The sequence below is a fragment of the Hyperolius riggenbachi genome, chromosome 5, assembly GCF_040937935.1.
Source record: "Hyperolius riggenbachi isolate aHypRig1 chromosome 5, aHypRig1.pri, whole genome shotgun sequence".
Classification (NCBI taxonomy): Eukaryota; Metazoa; Chordata; class Amphibia; order Anura; family Hyperoliidae; genus Hyperolius; species Hyperolius riggenbachi.
This window is the reverse complement of record NC_090650.1, coordinates 422,976,471-422,997,866: the sequence shown is the minus strand read 5'-3', so window position 1 is coordinate 422,997,866 and position 21,396 is coordinate 422,976,471. Positions and strand designations below refer to the sequence as shown.

Here is a 21,396-nt window from a genome sequence, read left to right as displayed (position 1 = left end):
AACCTGAATCGTTGGAAAGTATGCTGAGGACACGGATAAAGTTTGTTGACTTGTGCTTTAGGGACAGGCCTTTATTTCCAGGCTAATCTCTTCCTGTCCCTCCGCACACCTCCAGGCAGGAGATGCTAATCTGCCGGCAGTTTGTGTCCGCGGCAGAGTGTTCAAGTGTTGTGAAGTGGCTTTACTTGGAAAGCGTTCCGTGGCAGTGTGGGAGTAAAGAGCTCCCTTGTGTGTGTGTGGCTGTAATTGATTTCCAGAGTCTGCATGACTTTGGCCTTAGAGGATTTGTAAGCCGTGTCCTCTACTTCTGAATTGCTGGAGAGCTGCCGCCTTCAAGGAGAATCGCTGTATAAAGTTGTGAATACAAAACACTGGGAAGTCAGATGTGTATCCGGTCTCATTCTGCCTTGTGAGCTCTATTCCCCCTGCCGACCCCGTCACTCGCCAGTCTCAGGACCTCGGAGTGTATCCGGTCCCATTCTGCCTGTGAGTTCTGTTCTCCAGGCCAGATCCTGCCAACCTCGTCACTCACCATTCTCAGGACCCCGGAGTGTATCTGGTCCCATCCTGCCTTGTGAGTTCTATTCCCCCGGCCAGATCCTCCCGATCCGTCACTCACCAGTCTCAGGACCCCGGCGTGTATACGGTTCTATTCCTCCGGCCAGATCCTGCCGATCTCTCACTCACCAGTCTCAGGATCCCGGCGTGTATCCAGTACCATTCTGCCTTGTGAGTTCTATTCCCCCGGCCAGATCCTGCTGATCTGTCACTGACCAGTCTCAGGTTCCCGGCGTGTATCCAGTCCCATTTTGCCTTGTGAGTTCTATTCCCCCGGCCAGATCCTGCCGATCTCTCACTCACCAGTCTCAGGATCCCGGCATGTATCCAGTCCCATTCTGACTTGGGAGTTCTATTCCCCCGGCCAGATCCTGCTGATTTGTCACTGACCAGTCTCAGGATCCCGGCGTGTATCCGGTCCCATTCTGCCCTGTGAGTTCTGTTCCCCCGGCCAGATCCTGCCAACCCTTCACTCACCATTCTCAGGACCCCGGCGTGTATCTGGTCCCATCCTGCCTTGTGAGTTCTGTTTCCCCGGCCAGATCCTGCCGACCTGTCACTCGCCAGTCTCAGGACCTCGGCGTGTATCTGGTCCCATTCTGCCCTGTGAGTTCTGTTCCCGCGGCCAGATCCTGCCGACCCGTCACTCACCAGTCTCAGGACCCCGGCGTGTATCAAGTCCCATCCTGCCTTGTGAGTTCTATTCCTCCAGCCAGATCCTGCCGACCCATCACTCACCAGTCTCAGGACCCCGGCGTGTATCCAGTCCCATTCTGACTTGGGAGTTCTATTCCCCCGGCCAGATCCTGCTGATTTGTCACTGACCAGTCTCAGGATCCCGGCGTGTATCCGGTCTCATTCTGCCCTGTGAGTTCTGCTCCCCCAGCCAGATCCTGCTAACCCCGTCACTCACCATTCTCAGGACCCTGGCGTGTATCCGGTCCCATTCTGCCCTGTGAGTTCTGTTCCCCCGGCCAGATCCTGCCGACCTGTCACTCGCCAGTCTCAGGACCTCGGCGTGTATCTGGTCCCATTCTGCCCTGTGAGTTCTATTCCTCCAGCCAGATCCTGCCGACCCATCACTCACCAGTCTCAGGACCCCGGGGTGTATCCAGTCCCATTCTGTCTTGTGAGTTCTATTCCTTCGGCCAGATCCTGACGATCTCTCACTCACCAGTCTCAGGATCTCAGCGTGTATCCGGTCCCATTCTGACTTGTGAGTTCTATTCCCCCTTGTCAAAATAACAGACTGTGTGGCACTCCTGTTGCTGAGAAAAATGGAGGGTTGTCAGTGGGCAGAAGTAACTTGGGCCACGTGTTCCCTGCACATGGATGTCCCCCAGTAGATGTATCCTCTTAGCAGCCACTGATGTGTGCCCCATATAAATGGAAAGGAAGAAATGACATCATGACGGCCGCTTCGCGTCCAACAGGACGCTTGGTCACGCTGCGTTCCACTTATTGCGTAGTAAGATAATTGTACATCATCGAGACATCAAGCAATCATCATCTTACAAGATATGGACACCTGTGTGGGGTGGAGGTGGGTGCTCAGGGCTGCAGATGGGTCGGCGACGGCCGTTTCGGGTCCAACAGGACGCTTGGTCTCGCTGCGTTCCACGGAGGAACGAAGCGTGACCAAGCGTCCTGTTGCATGCGAAACGGCTGTCGCCGACCCATCTGCAGCCCTGAGCACCCACCTCCACCCCACACAGGTGTCCATATCTTGTAAGATGATGTTTGCTTGATGTCTCGATGATGTACAATTATCTTACTACGCAATATATCAGCTGAATGATGGATGGTGCCCGTATCTGCTTCTTGTAACAAGAGTTCTATTCCCCCTGCCAGATCCTGCCGATCCATCCCTCACCATTCTCAGGACCCCAGTGTGTCACGTGTAGTGTGACTCGTGTGCAGCAGCGCTCGGAGAAGCATGTGATAGGTCTGATCAGGTGGTACATCTTTGAAGCCAACTTTTGGAACCAGGAAAAGGGGACTCTAAGACACACCCTTGCCACGGCCCAACTTTACATATGGGCACACACAAAATGGGCGTGGTCATGATATAATGTGGGCGGGGCCACATGTGTATAAACCTACCAGCAGTGTGCCCTTTCTTTTTAAAGAAAAAATAAGGCCCTGGCAGGAGATGGACTAGTCCAAAACCTGCCAGATTTTTACTACTTGCTGTGATAATCAGTGGAACAAAATTGTTGTGCATTTTAGCCTGGGACAAATGTACTGTATATCTTATGTGTATGCATAGAGATTGGTTTTACATTTTACAAATTTTCACAATAGCGATTCTGTATAAAGGCTCAGAGCACACAAAACATAATGTAAGGCCTGGGACTCACTTGCAATTGCAAAACGCTATAAAAAATGCTAGCTCTTTTGGGGTTTTTTTTCCACTTAAAAGCAGAGCAATTTCCAGAAAAGCGATTTTCGGCCCTGCTTTCCTTTCATGAAATTGCTCCAAAAATGCTGCATGCAGGGCGGTTGCAATATCTGCAAATCTCAATGGCTCCTGTGGGATCACAGCCATTTGCTTTCAGCAGCAACACGCTTCTGGAATCCCTGGCGATTCCTAGAAAAGTATACATTGCTGCTGAACACCCTCTGGTGGATCCCAGGCCAGGACTATCGCCCATGCCTCTAATCGCCGGCGATTCCAAAAGCGCTATGCAGAGCCGGGTCATCCTCAAGGCACTTAGGCGGATGCCTAGGACCTGATGGGTGCCTAGGACCTGATGGATGCCTAGGACCTGATGGATGCCTAGGACCTGATGGATGCCTAGGACCTGATGGATGCCTAGGACCTGATGGATGCCTAGGACCTGATGGATGCCTAGGACCTGATGGATGCCTAGGACCTGATGGATGCCTAGGACCTGATGGATGCCTAGGACCTGATGGATGCCTAGGACCTGATGGATGCCTAGGACCTGATGGATGCCTAGGACCTGATGGATGCCTAGGACCTGATGGATGCCTAGGACCTGATGGATGCCTAGGACCTGATGGGTGCCTAGGACCTGATGGGTGCCTAGGACCTGATGGGTGCCTAGGACCTGATGGGTGCCTAGGACCTGATGGATGCCTAGGACCTGATGGGTGCCTAGGACCTGATGGATGCCTAGGACCTGATGGATGCCTAGGAGCCTGGCTGGCACTTTTACTGACTAACCTCCCTCACCTTTCCTTACCAAAGAAGCCAGATGACCAACAGTGGGGTCCACATTTGGAATCTTGCCTAAGGTCTTTATTTCAAGTTAATCCTTCTCTGGTGCTCGGCTAATGGAAGACAATGGGAAAAACCCACAGGAGCCATTGCAATTTCTGAAACCACAATTGCTGGTCCTGCAGCTTTTTAGAGCGATTGCGCTCCAATACAACAGATACGAATGCTATAAAATCGCTTTGCAATCCATGTGCAAAAGCGATTTTGCAGCGATTTCACTACCCGAACACACACAAAAAAATGCAAGCACTTTGCAAATTGCTTCAAAAAGCGTCCAAAATCGCTATATAAAACACTAGCAAAATGCTAAGCGATTGCTATGGCAATGTGCAAACGCAAGTGAGTGCCCAGCCTTAGGGCCCTTACCCACTACGCAATTTCTATGACAATTTTTCTGACGGCCAGTGATTCTGTAGCTTGACTTCATGTTGGTGCCCGTCGTGTGTACCAGCTGGCAGGGCTCGCCGTTGGGGGGTGTCACTGGGATCCATCTTCTTGCATTGTCAGGTAAATATTCAGCTTTACTCTTTGCTGCCTTTATGGCCAGAGGGTCTTCCAGGCATATACACAGGCCTATATGCCGGATCATGCAGAATGAAGACCAGAATTTTTCTTGTAGTCCTAAATTACAGCATGAAAAAGCTTCAACATGCAGCCATGAGGTCAGAAAACTGCCCAATAGGTCATCTAGCAATCAATGGGATGAACACAAGGCCATCGATCACAGGAGCAAAAGGTTCTCCAGTTCCCCATCAAGGATATTCTTCCCGCTTACTGACAGTGGAGGGGTGGGGGGTGGGCTTTGTGTGTCGTGATTTACAGCCTCAGATCATTACTGTATGCTCGTCATGAGTGAAATATAGAGGCTGCTCTCGCTGACCTGCTTTTAAAGCCCTCTAATCCAATAGATCAGCCACACAACGATACCTTTCAAGAACAAACGGCTTTTAAATGGTACCTGAAAGGGTCAATTGGTTTACTTTTACTTTCTCCTGGAAATATTATCAGCATGCTGGACTGAGCTCTCCAGGCCAAAGAGAGATTGTTGTTTTATCTCTGGCTGTTGGAGATGAGGGTTATTTATAGCAGGGAGATTCTGGGTGCAAGCTACACTAATAAATAATGGTACATTCTGGAAAATATCATCGTGCTAACAGAGTGAAATGGATATAACATATAATAGAGGGCTGCTTCCACACAAGCTTCCCTGAACAGGGAGTAGGGGAGGGCGGGGCCTGTAATTTTCATAAATCTGACATTACTTTTGATCAAAGGCAAGTAGAATAACTGTACAGGCAATAAGAAATAGGGAGACAAGTTTTAATTGTACATTGTGCCAGACTGAAATTCCACTTTAAAATAAACCTGTAGTGAGAGGTATAGAGAAGCTGCCATCTTTTTATACCAGGGGTTCTCTGGTAGGTTTAAAAACATAGCACCGTGCACTATCCGTCCGTATTCAACAGTGTTTATTCCGCCGTAATGAGATATGCATTAAACAAAGTGTACCTCGTTCATGGTGTGCAGCATAAGCGCGGTGGTTGGAGTGGGTGCCGTGAGTAAGATTGGAACAGGCGATGGTCGTTTCACGTCCGGCTGGGCGATTGGTCACGCTGTGTGGAACTAAAACTGACACTTACCTGGGGCTTCTATCAGCCCCCTGCAGCTGTAATGTCCCGCGCCGTCGATGCGCCATCGGAAGAGGACGGCGTGGGACATAACAGCTGCAGGGGGCTGATGGAAGCCCTAGCTAAGTGTCAGTTATAGCTTTTTTAAGCATACCAGAGAACCCCTCTAAGTACAGCTTACATAAGAGACCTATGAAGGCCACCATCTTGACCTCCTCTGAAAAGGCTAGCTTTCAGGACCCGTGCATTTATAAGGGTAAACTGGGCAATTGCCCATGGGCCCCAAGCTTGGGATCTGAAGAGCAACGAGCAGGTTCTGAACAGGGTGTTCCTCGGTTTCTTGAAACATGCGGCATATTAGATATATCCGTCCAGGTAGACTTAAGTGGTTAAATATCCTGGTGTCAGCATCCAAAACACTTTCTATATCTATATATTGCTGTATATTGGTCCCACCTTCCCAGTAATGTCACAGCCTAGGCTGATTAGATATGCAGAACTTCTCCTCCAGAGCATTCTGCCTGAAAGACCAGATATATTTTCTACTGGCCTTAAAACTCTCAGTAAACAAACAGTCTGCACAGATCACCTGGCAGAACTAAATATGTTACCACCAGTGATAAATTTTAGAATGTAAATCAAGGAGAGGAAAGATTTTGCAATGTTCAAACACTGACTAAATAATATATAAATGAATATTGTAAAACAAAAAAAATAAGTTGATTCATTGTTGTTTTTATTACAGGTCCTCTTTAATAAAACTGGGCATTAGATTGCAGAGAGAACCAGAGCTGTGTTATTTTTAACCTGACATAATGCCATCATCAGAACTCAGTGAAGCCTCCTGAATTGTATGAATCTAATTTCCTTCTACCTCGTCCTTCTAAAATATTAAGCAGACATGAAACGACTTCATTAGGAGTAAATTTCATTAGTCTGGTTATCAGACGGCAGCATGTCACAGATTTCCTAAACTTTAATCCCCCATTAGGCTCGCTCTCACTGGCACTCTTGTAAGTGGCCTGTGCTGGCTGATCCACACAGTATGATGCAGGGGCGTAACTAGAAATCACTGGGCCCCCCTGCAAAAATTTGGATTCTCCCCCCCCCCATAGGTGCCAAATAATCGTAATGGGGCAGTGTTTCACTATAAAATAATTGTAATGTACCAGAAGTTAATCTAAAAGTCGGCAGCATTTCACAATAAAATAATCGTAACGGCAGCATTTCACCATAAAATAATTGTAATGTGGGCAGCAGTCACCAGAAAATTGCAATGTGGGCATCAGTCACCAGAAAAATCGTAATGTGGGCAGCAGTCACCAGAAAAATCACAATGTGGGCAGCAGTCACTAGAAACATCGCAATGTGGGCAGCAGTCACCAGAAAAATCGCAATGTAGGCAGCATTCACCAGAAAATCAGAATGTGGGCAGCATTTCACCAGAAAATAATCGTAATGTGGGCAGCAGTTACCAGAAAATAATTGTAATGTGGGCAACAGTCACCAGAAAACAATCATAATGTGGGCAGCAGTTACCAGAAAATAATCGTAATGTGGGCAGCAGTTACCAGAAAAATCACAATGTGGGCAGCATTTCACCATAAAATAATCGCAATGTGGGCAGCAGTCACCAGAAAATCGTAATGTGGGCAGCAGTCACCAGAAAAATCATAATGTGGGCAGCAGTCACCAGAAAAATCGCGATGTGGGCAGCAGTCACCAGAAAAAATGCAATGTGGGCAGCAGTCACCAGAAAATCATACAGTGGGCAGCAGTCACCAGAAAATCGTAATGTGGGCAGCAGTCACCAGAAAATCATACAGTGGGCAGCAGTCACCAGAAAATCGTACAGTGGGCAGCAGTCACCAGAAAATCATACAGTGGGCAGCAGTCACCAGAAAATCGTAATGTGGGCAGCAGTCACCAGAAAATCATACAGTGGGCAGCAGTCACCAGAAAATCGTACAGTGGGCAGCAGTCACCAGAAAATCATACAGTGGGCAGCAGTCACCAGAAAATCGTAATGTGGGCAGCAGTCACCAGAAAATCATACAGTGGGCAGCAGTCACCAGAAAATCGTACAGTGGGCAGCAGTCACCAGAAAATCATACAGTGGGCAGCAGTTATTAAAATAAAATGCACCTGTAAAAAAAAAAAAAAAAAAAATTCACTCACCTGGCAGAAGTCTCCTCTCCCAGCCTCTGGTGCGCGGCTTCCCAGACGATCCTCGAGCAGCACATCTCCCGCGCTGACAGGCATAAAACAGGGCTATGGCAAGATGGCGCCCGAAGCCCTGTACTGGAAACACATAGTCTCCAGTGCAGGGCTTCGGCAGCCATCTTCCCGTAGCCCTGCTCTGCCTTCTGGGAGACTGCGGGCTGCGGAGAATGAACTGGCGCGGCGTCTATTAGACGGTGCGGCCAGTTCCACACCTGGCTGGGGGTCCCAGATTTGGGCGGGCAGCAGCGCTCCTCCCGCACCCGGCTGGCGAACCCTAGAGGGCTAATGGGGTCGCATCCCCTGTAGTTACGCCGGTGGTATGATGGTAAAGAATCGGGGGGGAGGGGGGGTCTTTGGGGGTCTAAAGGGAACCGGTCGGGAAATTTAAATGAAAAAGCCACATACTCGCCTATAGTGATGAGCAGAAATTTCGCATAGTCATAATTTTGCATCGTAATTGGCAATAACGACGTGAAATTGTAATATAAAAGTTCTGGAAATGTTGTCAAATTTTGCATGTGAATGTATCCCATGCATAATTTTGTGATGACTTTGATGGTTAATAGCAGGGCTGTGGAGTCGGTAGGTACAAAAATCTTCCGACTCCAACTCCGACTCCTCAGTTTATGAAACCACGACTCCAACTCCGACTCCGGGTACTCAAAATAGCCCGGACTCCTCGACTCCGACTCCTTACTCTAATACTTAACAGGGCTGTGGATTTTGTACAAAAATCATCTGACTCCTGACTCCGACTCCTCAGTTTATGAAATAAATGACTCCGACTCCGGGTGCCCAAAATTACTCCGACTCCTCGACTCCAACGCCGACTCCACAGCCCTGGTTAATAGCCAGGGCCGTTTCTTGGGCAGTGCAGACAGGGCGACTGCTCTGGGCGCAGACCAGCAAGTAGAAGAAGGGGGGCGCAGGCAGAAGGACATAACCGCTGGTGACGCGCAGTGCAAAATGGAAGAGGAAAGATTACCAGTGCAATCACCTTCCTTGACTCCTCCTGGGCTGGCTGCGTCAGACGTCAAGTCATCATCACGTCACCACAGCGTGATGACACCTGATGTCCTGTAGCGGTACTGCAGGCTGTCAGTGGGCGGCACCCATGGAGGAGTCGGCTTTCCAGGCTCTCTTCGCCTGTGTGTTCTCCTGGTCCCTGCTTCCTCCTGAATGAGCGGCAATTTTTACAGCTTCGCTCTGGGTGCAATTTAGACTAGAAACTGCCCTGGCAATAGCAAAGCCCCCATACATGCTAGCAACTCCAAAATTGCTACGTATGTTGGGGGATAAAGGGAATACTGCGGAAAAAAATTGGGGGAAAAGACCTTATAGTTTTTGAGAAAATCTATTTTAAATATGCAAAGGAAAAATGTTGTTTTTTAAACTCATTTAAAAAATTTTTTTTACTTCTACCCAGAATTCTTATGTAGCAATTTTGGTATCAGTAGCATGTATACGGGCTTTGCTATTCACTGCTATTCAAGTCGGCATGAAATTACGTGAAAATTACACAAAAATCTATGCGAAATTAGGAATGATTATACGAAATCAATTGAATTTACAAATCGTAATTACTGTACGTATAGGCGTAATTGTGAAAATGTACTTGAAATTTTCGTAATTGGCTGATTACGAACATCACTACTCACCTATGCAGAGGTAAGCCTGGATCCTATAGATCCTATGGACAGCCTCTGTACCTTCAGCTCTACAGGAAGCCGTAGAGGTCAAATCCCACAGCCCTGGATCACAGAACTAGCGCATATTTTCGAGACTTTTCCATCACCCCTCTTCCACCACCGGACGGCACTGCAGCGCTTACACCATCCCCTGGGTTATGATCACATGTCATATTATGTGATTGAAACTCCAAAGAGGATGTCGACATTGCAGCGTACCCCTGCATAGGCAAAGTAACTCCTATTATGGGTAGCTTTATTGCATGACTATTTGTAAGCAGCGTTCTATAAATATTATTATAAATACTGATACAGAATTGTTTACCGTATATTTAATCTATCATTATTTTAATCTTAAAACTTATTACAGTAGATTGACTATGACCTGTTCAAGTACCCCCTCAGCCCATTTCAAGTACCCCTGGGGTACGTGTCCCTTGTGTTGTGGAACTATGCTTTAGGCTATGACCTACAGTTGAGGTCAAAATTATTAGCCCCCCAGGAATTATGGAACATTTTCTAAAACTTCTTCCCAAGACAATGACCCAAAGCATACATCGAAATTAGTCCAACAGTTACTCAAGCAAATAAAAATCAAGATCCTGGAGTGGCCTGCACAGAGCCCAGACCTCAATCCTAGCGAAAGTGAATGGCCATGTTCGGAAACCATGCAATTAGGACCAGCTAGTTTGCAATGGAAGAATGAGCCAAAATCTCTCCGGAGTCCTGTTTCATCCTAGTAAAGAACTACTCTAAAGAGATTGTTGTCAGTTGTGCTCAGAAACCTTTGCCGGATTTTCCTTAAAGTAAATGTTACTCGCTCTAAAAACAAAAGTCAAATACTTACCTAAGGAGAGGGAAGGCTCTGGGTCGTAATGCGCCTTCCCTCTCCTCTCCCAGTGCCCGGTCCCGCTCAGGATCCCCCGTAGCAGTATTCAACCAATTCGGTCAAATGCTGCCATCTCCGCTGCCGAAGGGAGGTTTCAGAAGTCTTCAGGAGCCTGAGTGCTCCCAAAGTCGGGCTGCTCCATACTGTGCATGCGCGAGCGCCCTCTATCGTGTAATCACGGGTGCGCAGTATGGAGCTGCCTATCTTCGGGAGGACTCAGCTCCCGAAGACTCCCGAAGTCCTCAGCGGTGGGGGATTTCAACAGAGGATCCTGAGCTGCACGGAGGGCACCGGGAAAGGAGAGGGAAGAGTCATTAGGACTCAGAGCCTTCCCTCTCCTTAGGTAAGTAGCTGGCTTTTGTTTTTTTAGCACGGTTAACACTGACTTTAAGGCACTGTAGGCACATGCCTACAGGTGCCTTATGTGGGAGAGGTGGCCCATCCTCCTCAGATCACTGACCTCAGGAGCTTACACCCTAATCCTTGTCTCATGTCACTAAGGATGATATGAGACAGTGATTAGAGTGTAAGATTCTAAAGACAGTTAGTGACATAAGGCAGGAATTAGAGTTCATCATATTCTTTCTTGGGGGTGTGGCCTGTGTTCAGGGGCGGAGTTTAGGGCGCCAGAACGCCTGTGCCTACAGGCCTCTGAGTTGTAAATCCAGCCCTGTCAGAAAGGGTACACCATTGACTATTAATGGCCAGGGGACTAATCATTTTGGATGTTCCATTTTTGCCCTTTCTTGTTTCAACTCAGTGTATCAATAAAATATCCTAATTTAAACTTAGTAGACATTGTTCTTTTATAGTGCATTTGTTTCCAAAATAACAAACACTTGTTGCTTATGGTCATTTTCATGGAGAAATCAAGGGGTTAATAATTTTGGCCTCAAATGTATGTTCCCTTTCAGTATATTTAGGACAGCCTTTCAATGTCACCAGAATCATTAAAGACTGAGCCATTGAGCAGCTGTTAGATATACTCTTTGTTTTGTGTTTCAGGCATCAGAGCTGATACAGAATAAAAGAGCGGACTTACCTAGAAGTAAGAATGAAAACTGCAGCAATACTGGAAACAGGTAATGTCCAATTACACCTTCTAACCTTCCTAGCATTGCAGTGTTGATACTACCTTACTAGAGTGCAAACTAATCAGGAGTCTCTGAATCTCTGCTGTGAAAGGTCATCCTCACACTGTGAGGTCAGCAGAGGTGTGATGGGATCTGGGGAATTTACATCTCTCCATATTCAGGGCAGGAAGTAAAAAAAATGGTAAACAATGCCTTAAAGCAGGGTAGGGAATCTATGGCTCGGGAGGCAGATGTGACTCTTTTGATGGCCACATCTGGCTCACAGACAAATCAGTAGGGGTTGATTCACTAAGCTACACTGCTCAAGCAGCGCAGCTTAGTGTGGCAGCGCAAGTAACATTTTCTAAGTAGTGCATGCTACTATTATATTACTCACGCTACCCCAAAACTAACGGCCGCGCCAATTGTCCCAGCCTGGCCCTGTCAGATCCAGTGACTTTGTAGAAGGAGATCCCTACACTTTGATTGGCCCAATATGCTGCCTGTCACTTGCAGGGATCTCGTCCTACAAAGTGAATCAACCTCCAAGTCCGCTAGCTAATTGTACAAGCTGTTAGGCCTAGTGCACACCAGAGCGGTTCGGCTGCAGTTTGCGATCCGCTTGTGGCTGCGGATACGCTTGGGTAATGTATTTCAATGGGCTGGTGCACACCAGAGCGGGAGGCGTTTTGCAGAAACGTATACTCCCGGGCTGCTGCAGATTTTGGATTGCGGATGCGTTTCTGCCTCAATGTTAAGTATAGGAAAAACGCAAACCGCTCTGAAAAACGGCACTTCAGAGCGGTTTGCCAGGCGTTTTTTGTTACAGTAGCTGTTCAGTAACAGCTTTACTGTAACAATACATGAAATCTACTACACCAAAACCGCTACACAAAACCGCAAAATGCTAGCTGAAACGCTGCAGAAAAATAAGAAAAAGCGTTTCAAAATCTGCTAGCATTTTGCGGATCTGCTAGCGGTTTTTGGTGTGCACTAGGCCTTAGTCAGTATTTCTCCTGTCTGGCTCTCAGGGTAATTGTTGATGTTGCTGAAACCCAAGAGAAGCTGAAGACGTGTCTGACACTTCCGCTGCCCGGCGGATCAACTGTATACACATCACCATGGCAACAGGGACGTGAGCTCTACTGTCCCAGTTTGAAACATATTGTATGGCTCTCACCGAATTATATTTTATAATACGTGGTGTTTATGGCTCTCTCAGCCAAAAAGGTTCCTGACCCCTGCCTTAAAGGATATCCCAGGGGAAATGAAACTGATGAGATAAACAAATTGTATCTATCCTCCTTCTCCTAAAAATGACTTTTTAAGATATCCCACAGTTGTATTTTATATATAAATCTACTTTTTTAAGTTTTTACAGTTTTTTTAATCTCTTAAAAAATTACCTTTTCTAATCTCTTTGTACGAATCAAACAAATCTGATTGGCTGTTTGTGGCTCCACCCCCTTTTCTGAATTTGAACCCCAGTCACCCAATGACCAACTGTACCAGGTTTGAGGCTTGTGCCAATTAAATATTCCCCTTGAAAATCAATAGGTGAGTTTTGATTGGCTGTTGTAGGCTCCACCTACTTTTCTGAATATCAATCCCTGTCACCCAGTGACCAGCTGTGCAAAGTTTAAAAACCCTGCCATTAACAGTGTAAGAATGGCTGCAGTTTACATTTTCCCAGGGAAATTTGTATTTGTCTCCGCCCACTTTTTGGTTATGGGGATAAAGTATCCTATATGTTATTCCAGGTAATGTACTATGTGTGCGCCAAATTTCATTCAAATCCGTTCAGCCATTGTTGTGTGATCGATTAACAAACATCCAAACTTTCACATACAAAATATTAGTAAAAAGCATTATTTTAAAGAGGAACTCCAGTGAACATTTTTACTGTTGGCAGGTGATGTAGCTGCTGCATGGTTTTTGGCAGTTGGAAACAGCTGTAAACAGCTATTTCCCACAATGCAGCAGGGTTCCCAGACAGGAAACTGCCAAGAGTACGCACTCAGAATTTCTTTGTGGGAGGGGTTTCACCCTAATTTCAGTCATACAGCGCCCCCTGTCATGTAAAAGGGGGTATCAGCTACTGATTGGGATAAAGTTCAATTCTTGGTCGGAGTTTCTCTTCAAATCATTAAAAAAAACAAAAATGCCTGTTACAGTTTTCTCTTGCTTCTGCAGTGAGATCTGACTTCCCAGAAACGGCCGCTCAGCAAGGCCGCATGTAAACACTGAGCGAGGTGACGGGAATACAATCTCTAGGATAATGCGGCAGGCAAAGTATTAGGCTTAGCAAGCAAAACAGAGATTTAATTTTGCAAACTTTTCAGACTATATTTACAGTGTACAAAGCTGCCGTAAGCCTGGCTCTCCCCCGCGCGGATCGATGCGGGGGGATCGTATTACGCATTAGGCCCGCATCCACGGCAGTCGTACTTCTCTGCTGTTTTCTAAATACATTTTAGGCTGGCTTTGTGACAGGCCCACGACAAACTTGCTGATTGCGTTTATTTTAAAACAAACCTGTCAGTCTCTGAAAACTGTTTTATGGTGTATGGACAGTTTCCAGAGACACTCTCACATCTGCTCCATCCTCGCGCAAGGTAAATATTACAGCGCTGCCAAAACCCGATAAAGCTTACACCTGTTTGAATAGATTGTACAGGAAAAAGGAGATTGTTACCGGGAGCAAGAATAGAAATCTGTGGGGTCCTCTGCAAACCTTTGTGTGCCCAATTCTCACCCCACACCCCCCTCCGGGAACGTATTGTAATGATTATATGATTATTATGTCACGTGTGGTGCCAAAAAAAACTCCTCGGAAATCAGAAAATCAGAATCAGAAAACCGCAGAATCGGCAATCAGCATTGGCGGAAATTGGAATTTCAGCAAAAACGGAAAATGGCATTTCTTTAACCTTAACTGATGTCCAGCGCTGCGTAATATGGTGGCGCCGCTTTATAAATACAATAAATAAATAGGTAAAGTAGGTGAGATTAGGGTAGTGAAGAATACTCACAAGGGTGGGTTGCACTCCTGCATCCACTGACAGAGCCTGCAGGAAATTCACCGTTCCCGTTCGGTATCCCAGGTACTGCTCGGTCATTGGCAGGCCGAAGAATTGGGCTATCGCTAAAAAAGCTTGTAGGAGGCACCCAAAATATAACTTTAACTTTTAAACCATAGGATATAGAAGTGATTCGACCTTACCTGCATCAAAGATCAAACCACATGGGTAGATATAAATGTAATGATGCACAATAAAGACAACGCGTTTCAAAGGTACTGGCCCGCTTCATCAGGTCAATATCAAAGTGCCTAAGTTTGCAGCAGTTGCGGGTGTTGGCATCTTCTATGTGGGCGCATACCCATGTGGTTTGTTCTTTGATGGAGGTAAGGTTGTATTACTTCTATGTCCTATGATTTAAAGTTATATTTTGGGCACCTCCTACAAGTTTTCTTAGCTATAGAAGCTTCCGGATCATCCAGAAACTTCCTTCTACGTAAGTATCTCACTTTCCCCTGTTTTTTTGTCACAGGTTTGCTTTAGCTGAGATGGAGCGTCTAAGGCAGGAAACATCTATTTCCATGCTGAAGTTTAGCAGCTGGCGGGAGATATTTATTGGCCGGAGCTAGTCTTGCTCGCACGTCATTACCTAACAGACCTTTTTACGTGTTTTGCCCACTAATTAGGAGTTTGATTCTGCTCTGCAGCTGTTCCGTTTATATCTGTAGGCATCCATGTGCAGTTTTAATTACGCAGAAAGAAGCAGCTGATAAATGATGTACAATCGATCCTAGAAATATCGATTGTCTCACCGCTTTGTCTCTCAGTTCCCTGTGATAATGCTCATGGGGTGTTTACCGCCTTATTGAGATTAGTGATGGCCCGAACAGTCCAGCGGCAGACCGGTCAGTTCCCGACAAACTTGGGCTGTTCGCCTTTCACATGTAATGAGGTTTTTTTGTCAAAAATTCACGTTTGTATTTTTTACATTAAAATCAATGACTGATGACTTTAGTGGCTAGTGGCAAACACACCCTCACCCCCGTCCTGGTACATATTAGAAACACCAAATGTGTAGGGTATGTTGAGGACAGTGGGAACAAGAGGATTTTTTTTTGTCAAAAAGACCTTATAATTTTGGGAAAAAACTATTTTAAAGTTATGTTAAAGTTTAAATTTAAAGAGAGACAATACTACAAATGTGATATTTTTTAAAGAGAGTCTGAAGCCATTTTATTTACTTCTTTTTTTTTTGCGGTTATCTTAAAGAGAACCCGAGGTGTGTTTGAAAAACCCTATTAGGACACAGAGGCAAGTGCTGTATACAGTGAGCAGCCTCTGTGTCTTACACACTGTCTCCAGGCCCCCCCCCCCCCCCCCCGGGCTCTACTGTCACCCATAAAAAAAAAAACCAGCCAGGCTAAGCTGGTTGTTTACCTGAAGGCTGTCAGTCATCGATGCTCCCCCGCCTCCTGTATAGCGCGGCTCCCCGTCTGTGTCCCTTCCCTCCCGTCTCCATAAGCTTCCTCCAATCGGCTTACAGAGGTAGGGAGGGAATGGACACAGGCGGAGAGCCACAGGCGGGGGAGCGGCGGTGAGTGACAGCCTTAGGTAAACAGCCGGCTAGTGACAATCTGTATGTCGCTAGCTGAGGCTTTTTTTATGGGTGACAGCAGAGCCCAGGGGGAGCCTGGAGACACAATGTAAGGACACAGAGGCTGCTCATTGTATACAGCACTTGCCTCTGTCTCCTAATAGGATTTTCAAACCCACCTCGGGTTTTAAGATCAAAGCTGATTCACTGCATCACTGTGGCAGAACGAGGTATATATCCCCCCAAAATCCCGGGGGCAAAATTCCTCGACTTTCCAGGTCGTTTTGCTGCCCGGGGGAGGCAAAGCTTTGCGCTGTGACTCTACCTCCAGTCCAATCGCTCTCTCGCCTCTCCCCGCCTCTTTAAGTGAAAGAAGACTGAGAGGGGCAGGGAGAGGCGGAGATTGACTGGAGCAGAAGGATAAAGACCTCGTTCTGCTGCGGGAATGTGGCGAATCAGCTTTGATCTTAATGCTTAACATAACTGGGCAATAAAAATAGATAAATTAAATTGTATCAGACTCTCCTTAAATGTGATAAATAACAGATAATGTATCAACCTAAGGATAGTGTAAATTTACATATATCAAAAGAAAGAACAGTGAATTTCATGACGGGGTTTCCAGGAGATTAGTATGCAGTGCGTACGGACCCCCTGGAAACCCGGTGGAAGTGGCAACACTTTGGCCAGGGATTGCTATACAGCTGCAATATGGCTGTATAAGGATTCCTGGCAATGTTACCTATTTTTTTGGACCATTACATTTTTTTTGTCCAGAGTGTGGGAAATAAAAAAAAAATGATGTGGCCCCCCTCCCGAGCCTCTTAAACACCTTCTCCCCCATGCAAGCAAGGATAGCCAAATGCTGAGCCCCGGCCACATGGGGCTTCACACCCTGAGCTACACTAGCCCGCGTGGTCCATGGTATGGGGGGGCTCCGGGAGGGAGGGGCGGCCAGGCCTCCCCCTCTACCCCAGAGCCCTTGTCCAATCCATGGACAAGGGGCTCTTCCCCACCTCCAGTGCCCAGGTGAAGGCTGATGAGGCCCTGGGCGGGATTCATGGTGGCATCTGGGAGTCCCCTTTAAGAAGGGGACCCCCAGATGCCAGACCCCTCCCCAGGAGAAATGAGTATAGGGGTACAATGTACCCCTTACCCATTTCCACAAAGTGTTAAATGAAATAAAAACACAACCATGAAAAAAGTATTTTAATGTTCTCAATTAACAATAAATACTTCCCACGCCAATATCCTTGGAAATGGTCCCACGTCAATATCCTCTAATGTTATGACCTTGATTAAAGATCTCGGTGAACCTGCCGCCACACCCAACGTTCCCCCATGCAACTCTTAGCGATACTTAGTGTAGCTGAGAGCGAACACGCTGAATCCAGCGCTGGAGACTTGAATTACGGCCTATGGTGGCGCACAGGGAGTAACTTCGGCACTGTCAGAAGACGGAGCTGAAGTTACTTTTAAAACACAATAATTCGACCACCAGCAATTTCTGGAAACCGAATTATTTCATTCCCCAACATCCATGGCGGCCTGGCGGGGGAATAGTATTTAACGCGGCCGGGAACTTGAGCAGGATCAGCAATATACCGGCTGTATCCTGCGCCCAAGTCTCATGCGCCGATACCTCTCGTACGCGCTGAGAGCCCCGTCTCACAATGCTGCACCGCCAGCTCCCGCTGTCCTCCCTGCTCCCCACACCTATCACCCCCACCTATGCTGCCACCTAGTGCACCCATGGCTGGGTGTGATAGGTGTGGGTAGGACAGGGGAGCCGGCAGTGGAGCGTCCAGACGGAGCTCTCAGCTATGCTAAGTATAACTGAGAGCAAAAGCATCTTCAAATAGCCCTCCAAGGCTCCCCATTGGTCTACTAACATGCTCAAGGCCATGAAACGTGCGTTAGGCTATGTGACGTGGAATTAAACGTGATTCAAGGACTTTTTTTTTTTACTGTACTGTATCACATTTGACTACTAACAAATATTGGTATTAAAAGCTATGTTTTATACTTAAAGAGACTCCGTAACAAAAATTGCATCCTGTTTTTTATCATCCTACAAGTTCCAAAAGCTATTCTAATGTGTTCTGGCTTACTGCAGCACGTTCTACTATCACCATCTCTGTAATAAATCAACTTATCTCTCTCTTGTCAGACTTGTCAGCCTGTGTCTGGAAGGCTGCCAAGTTCTTCAGTGTTGTGGTTCTGTGATGCATCTCCCCCCTCCAGGCCCCTCTCTGCACACTACCTGTGTATTATTTAGATTAGGGCAGCTTCTCTCTTCTCTCATCTTTTACAAGCTGGATAAAATCCTCCTCTGAGCTGGCTTGGCTTTCACATACTGAGGAATTACATACAGGCAGAGCTGTCTGCACTCTGCAGGAAGAAACAGCCTGACACTTCAGTGGAAGATAGCTGCAGAGGGAAAGAAACACACAAATGATCTCTTGAGATTCAAAAGGAAGGCTGTATACAGCCTGCTTGTGTATGGATGTATTTTCTATGTGTGGACATGCTGTACATCAACCTACTTCCTGTTTTGGTGGCCATTTTGTTTGTTTATAAACAAACTTTTTAAAACTGTTTTTAACCACTTTTAATGCGGCGAGGAGCGGCGAAATTGTGACAGAGGGGAATAGGAGATGTCCCCTAACGCACTGGTATGTTTACTTTTGTGCGATTTTCACAATACAGATTCTCTTTAAAGAGAGTCTGAAGTGAAATAAAAAACAAAACAGATACTTACCTAAGGACGGGAAAGGCTCTGGGTCCTACAGAGCTTTCCTGCTCCTCTCCTTGTCCTGACATTCCTGCGCTGGCTCCCCCATTAGCAGTCTCCGACCCATGGGTCAGGAGCACTTGGGCTCCCAAAGACAGGCCGCTCCATACTGCGCTTGTGCAAGCGCCCTCTCTCGTGAACTCTCTCATGTGCAGTGCAAAGCTACATTTCATCAGAAGCACTTGGGCTCCTTAAGACTGCCGAAGCCTCCCACGGTGGGAGATTTAAACGGAGGAGCCTGCAGTGGGAACGAGGGGATGAGGCGAGGAATGGGAAGGTTCTGTAGGACCCAAAGCCTTCCCTCTCCTTAGTAAGTATCTGTGTTTTTTGTCTAATATCACTTCAGATTCTCTTTGATTGTCATTACTGAGCCTATAAACCCTCACTTTTTGTTTTGTTTTGTTGTGTACTTGCTCCTTTAACACATGCTTGGAAGGATTCTCTTTATGATGCTCAGAATGCATACATTAAGCTTGCATGAAAGCCTGCTAGGATCGTGCCAAGTGCAGCTAATCATACGGGACTGTTTGTTATGTACACCATTGTTTAGCATGAGATCCTGCGTGGATGTGAACAGCGTGCTGCCCTTGTGTGAGTTCCCATGGCTGATTGTTATTAATAAACCCGGGGTAATTATCCCTACGGGACTGAAGCGTACACAAGATCTCTGAACTTATTTCCACGACTGGCGCGGCGTGCCAAGATCATGACTCTGCATAATCGTTTCGCTATTCCTTCATCTCATAATTAGAATAGTAATGGCGATCCCTCAGCCGGAGACTCAGCACGACCGCACATACGCTGCTTAAAGCGTAACTGTCGGGCATAAAATCAAAAATAAATTCTTCATTTTTATCTGGTAAACAAGTAATAAGGATGCTAACCAGGCAATCCAAAAGTTAAAAATCACTCTTATTTTTCTTCTCCATAAAACATCATTCCCCAGTTTCCCTGGCTCCTATTTGGTACATCTGCCACACAAAGGAAGTTGCAGGGCATGCTGTTTTTTTTTTTTACTTCTTTACTTTCCCCTCACACATAACTAATGCAGCCTGATTAGCTGAAGCCTCTTTCCCTCCCGTTTTCCCCTCCCACACCTCTGTTCCTCTCTGATTGGCCAATATTTCTCATGCTGAGACAATGCACTTTCTACTACAGAGATGGGTGGGAGTGTCTGAAGACTGGGAGGGGGGCGGGAGAGGAAATGATGTCAGGGTTGGCTTCAAGATGAACAGTCAAAATGGAAAATCCTAAGAAGGATTTTCTCTTGTTTAATATAGAAAAATAACTAAAATAAAAACATGGACTGTACAATACATATGTTATGTAAGTAGAGCAAGTATTTATCTACTTATATACTTGTCTAAAGGATTACGGAGATGACGCCGTGCGGTCTGGTGGCGGGGCGGCTGTCTCCGCGTTCAGACCGGCGGTTTCCGCACAGCAGCATGTGTCTGGTTTGTCTGAGCCTTCTAGTGCACACAGATGGAGAGCTACTTGGGAGGCAGGACCTTTATGCCAAGAGGAGAGGGATCAGCTGATCAGGTTGGTCAGCTGATCCCAGCGCAGACTGTCATTGGCTGAGTGGCGCTGAGGAGCACTGCACTATACATAGATCTCGCTGGTCAGTCTCAGGTTGTCTGCCGTTGCGAATGCATACGTGTGAGAAACAGGTGGACCTGGGAATTCACACTTAGCCAGATTACGCTTGTGTTATTGCTGTGTTATACTTTAGACCAGTTCCAGGGTGTTGTGACCAAGAACCTCACACCCAAGCTTAGGAATACTGTGTCATTGCTGTGTTATACTTTAGACCAGTTCCAGGGTGTTGTGACCAAGGACCTCACACCCAAGCTTAGGAATACTGTGTCATTGCTGTGATATACTTTAGACCAGTTCCTGAATATTGAGACCACGGACCTCACACTCTAGACTAGGCCTCTGCTTTATCTGTTATGACCAATTGCTCTCTCGCCCTCTCTCCTGCTTTCTGATTCGGTACCTATGCATTTCTGCCTACCTGTTGCCAAACCCTGCCTGTACCTGGTTATCGAATCAGCCTTCTGTCTCTGTACCTTATCTGCTCGTGTGTTGCCGACCTGGCCTGGCCGACCCTTCTGGCTGTCACTCATACCTTGAGTGTTCAGTCTGTCTGTACTACCTGTGACACTACCCCGCCAAGTGTCAGGTAGCTGCAGAGACCTCCTGTTCCTCAGAGAGGCCTCTCTGCAGTCCAGTCAGGGGCTCTATCCCTTAGGAGTCCTTTGGCTGCAGTATAGTCTGATTCCCAGTATTGCAGGGAATCACTGGCTCGCAGGTTATCTCTATCCCCTTTCCTAGGAGATAGTTCACACACAGCCAAGGGCCACCTGCTCCTCAGGCGGTCCATGCTCATTGTTATCGGCGTCTCCCGCCTCACGGGAGACAGCCTACTGTTGCATCAAACACTTACACTTTATCAGGTGTCCAGAGGTTAGTCATACTTGTATTATTGGTGATTCTGCAGATCATCAATAATCGGGTATATATCTGTATTGTTGGTGATACTGCAGATCACCAATAATCAGATTCTCTCTGTGTGCTGACACCAATCGTTACAGAACGGCAGACCTGAAAAACAAAATGGACGTACTCCACAGCCGTCTTGATGCACTCACCACCTCAGTGAAGAATTTCATCAGAGTG

At 46.8% G+C, this 21,396-nt stretch overlaps 1 protein-coding gene across 2 annotated transcripts in view; it reads left to right on the top strand.

Annotated features, from left to right (window-relative positions):
* DNAAF11 (dynein axonemal assembly factor 11) overlaps positions 1–21,396 on the top strand; it is a 122,792-nt gene that overhangs the window by 73,696 nt on the left and 27,700 nt on the right. For both annotated transcript variants that reach the window (XM_068238038.1, XM_068238037.1), the window contains exon 11: positions 11,236–11,312. In XM_068238038.1, coding sequence (XP_068094139.1) covers positions 11,236–11,312 — 77 coding nt within the window. The remainder of the gene's footprint in view (positions 1–11,235; positions 11,313–21,396) is intronic.